Source organism: Crocodylus siamensis, chromosome 4 (genome assembly GCF_052110815.1).
Source record: "Crocodylus siamensis isolate JL-2025a chromosome 4, ASM5211081v1, whole genome shotgun sequence".
Classification (NCBI taxonomy): Eukaryota; Metazoa; Chordata; order Crocodylia; family Crocodylidae; genus Crocodylus; species Crocodylus siamensis.
The window spans coordinates 77,264,934-77,267,282 of record NC_143398.1 but is presented as its reverse complement, the minus strand read 5'-3'; the positions used below and the strand labels follow the sequence as shown (position 1 = coordinate 77,267,282).

Here is a 2,349-nt window from a genome sequence, read left to right as displayed (position 1 = left end):
CAGAACTAATTACTGCTGTGCATAGCATACACATTTCACAGGAACAACCTGATTCTGTAGACCTTAGGAATTCATGACTCTCATAAAAATAATGAGGTTTTTTTGGTATTCAAATGATGATGGGAATTGGAGCATCCCTGTTTACCGTCAATGGAAATATGCTAATTTACGCTTCCTGAGAATCTGTCTCAGACTGCAGGATCAGGACATTCAGCCCCAGGTACATTTTTGAAACAATGAGAACTGTTAGCTTGAAATAGCTACCAAAGCATAGTATAGTATGAACAGTATAATATAGTATAGTACTGTCCCGCTTCCTGAAAAATGCACTGAGCAGTGCCGCTTCTCCCTGTAAAGCTCCATGTAGCAGGCATTGGCTTCCATCATCAGCCTGGCAACCTTACCACTTCTTTCATGATTGGGGTCATTTTCATCAAAGAAGGCTAGGTAGCCATCCAAAAGTTTGAATGCATCAGCCATGCCTTTCATCATGAGAACTCGGGGTCAGGGCTTTTCATTTTCTTCCATGGGCTCTTCCTCCTCATGGCACTCCCTATACAGCTCAAGAAGATTCTCATTTGAGAGCTCCTCCCTATGGGAATTGAGCAGCTTAGCCATGTTTTCTTTGTCAACTTGCTCAAAGCCCACACCCTTAGCCATCTCAATGATCTCATGCCTTGCATCACAGATAAATTCATCCACAGCAAAGCCTCAGAATCATTCACAACAGCAGGCCAGATGTTTTTCCAGACACCATTAAGGCACTGCTGTGTAACATCATTCCAGGCATCTCCAGTGAGGTCTATGGTCATCTTGATGTTAAATGCCTTCTAAAATTCTCTGACGTTGCCTTTTCTTTTGACTCTGTCTTATTGATAATCTTCTTGAAGGTCCTCCATAGATAATAGCTCTTGAAAGCTTGAATAATGTCCCTGATCTATGGGCTGGATGGGTGACATTGTATTCCGTGGCAAGAACAGCACCTTAATGTTCTCACTGAGGTTGCCAAGGCTTGGGGGGTGTCCTGGAGCATTATCAAGAAGCAGTAGAATTTTGAAAGGCAAATTTTGCCTGTCACAATAAGCTCTCAATTCTAAATGCAGCAGACTAGAAAATTAATCATCATTGATGCATTAACTCATCCTTTCCAGTTGGCTGTCCAATAAACAGGCAGGTTCCCCTTTGCATACCTTTAAGTGCCCAAGGGTTTTTGGCGTGGTAAACCTTCAATGGTTTGAGCTTGAAGTCGCCAGCTGCATCTGCTCTGAGCAGCAGTGTGCAGTGATCATTTGCGGCCTTGAACCCTGTGGCGGTTCTCTCCTCAGCTGAGATAAACATGTGATCGGCATCCATTTCCAGAAGAGTCCAGTTTCATCCAGTTTGAAAACTTGCCTCATATCGTAGCTTCCCTCCTCAATGGCAGCCTGTGGGATTGAAAGAAATTTATCTGCAGCACTTTTATCAGCAGCTGCTGATTTGCCCATCAGTTTCAGATTATGAAATCCATGGTGTGCTTTAAATCTATCAAACCATCTGGCACTTGCATTAAATGGCTTGGCTTCAGGATCATCATGCTTTAACACTTCGTAAATGCTGCATGTTTTTGCTTGAATCACCTGGGTCAAAAGCGACACGTGTTCTTGATTCTGGTACTTAATCCATGTTGTCAACATGTGTTCCATTTTCTCCATGGTGGCCGACCTTGTTAAAGAAACACAGGCAGTAGATAAACATGTAGCACTCTTGCAGGACTCCTTAATTTTCTCTGCATTGTTCCTAATTGTACAGAGAGTTGTCTCACTGAGCCCTGTAGCACATCTGATAACCTTTGTCTTCTCACCTCTTTCATATCTCTTTGCAATTTCAAGTTTTCTTCCAAAGTTATAGCTTTCTGTTTCCTAGTAGAGGCAGAAGCACTTGTAGAATTGGTATTAGAAGCACTCACCTTGAACACAAAGGTGACACTGAGGCTGAATCCTGAATCCAGAATCCTGCTTGGAAACCCACGCTGCGTGTGACTCCATTTGACGCGGTCTGCACACCTCATGGCTATATGCCAATAATGCGCATCTCAAGGTGTATTTTTCTGCTTGGGTGCTAATATTAACTCGCATAGATGTGAGACTTGGGTAAGTTGAATATGTACAAAATGGGGTTCTACTGTAGTTGGGTTTGAAATGAAACAAGAAAATCACTAGAGATTTATGGATGTAATTAGAAACCACTGTGAAGTATAAAGAATGACAGCAGGAAATGCAGTAATTGAACCAAAATAGAATGTAAAACATAGATAAATTCAAGCTTAATAAAAGTATTTGCTGAACAGATTGTAGTATTGAAAAGCTAAAT

At 41.8% G+C, this 2,349-nt stretch overlaps 1 protein-coding gene across 1 annotated transcript; it reads right to left on the bottom strand.

Moving 5' to 3' along the window:
* Nucleotides 1-1,226: 1,226 nt before the first annotated feature.
* On the bottom strand, nt 1,227-2,047 carry LOC149865883 (putative CENPB DNA-binding domain-containing protein 1). The gene is made up of 2 exons (XM_090041583.1): nt 1,946-2,047; nt 1,227-1,898 (listed from the first exon to the last, which is right to left on the bottom strand). Exons 1-2 carry the CDS (start codon nt 2,045-2,047, stop codon nt 1,227-1,229), a joined length of 774 nt encoding a protein of 257 aa, XP_089897709.1.
* Nucleotides 2,048-2,349: the final 302 nt, after the last annotated feature.

Coding starts and splice junctions, on each gene's coding strand:
- LOC149865883 (XM_090041583.1), bottom strand. CDS start 2,047: ATGAGGTGTGCAGACCGCGTCAAATGGAGTCACACGCAGCGTGGGTTT. Junction 1,899..1,945: donor GTGTCACCTTTGTGTTCAAG/GTGAGTGCTTCT, acceptor TGCCTCTACTAG/GAAACAGAAAGCTATAACTT.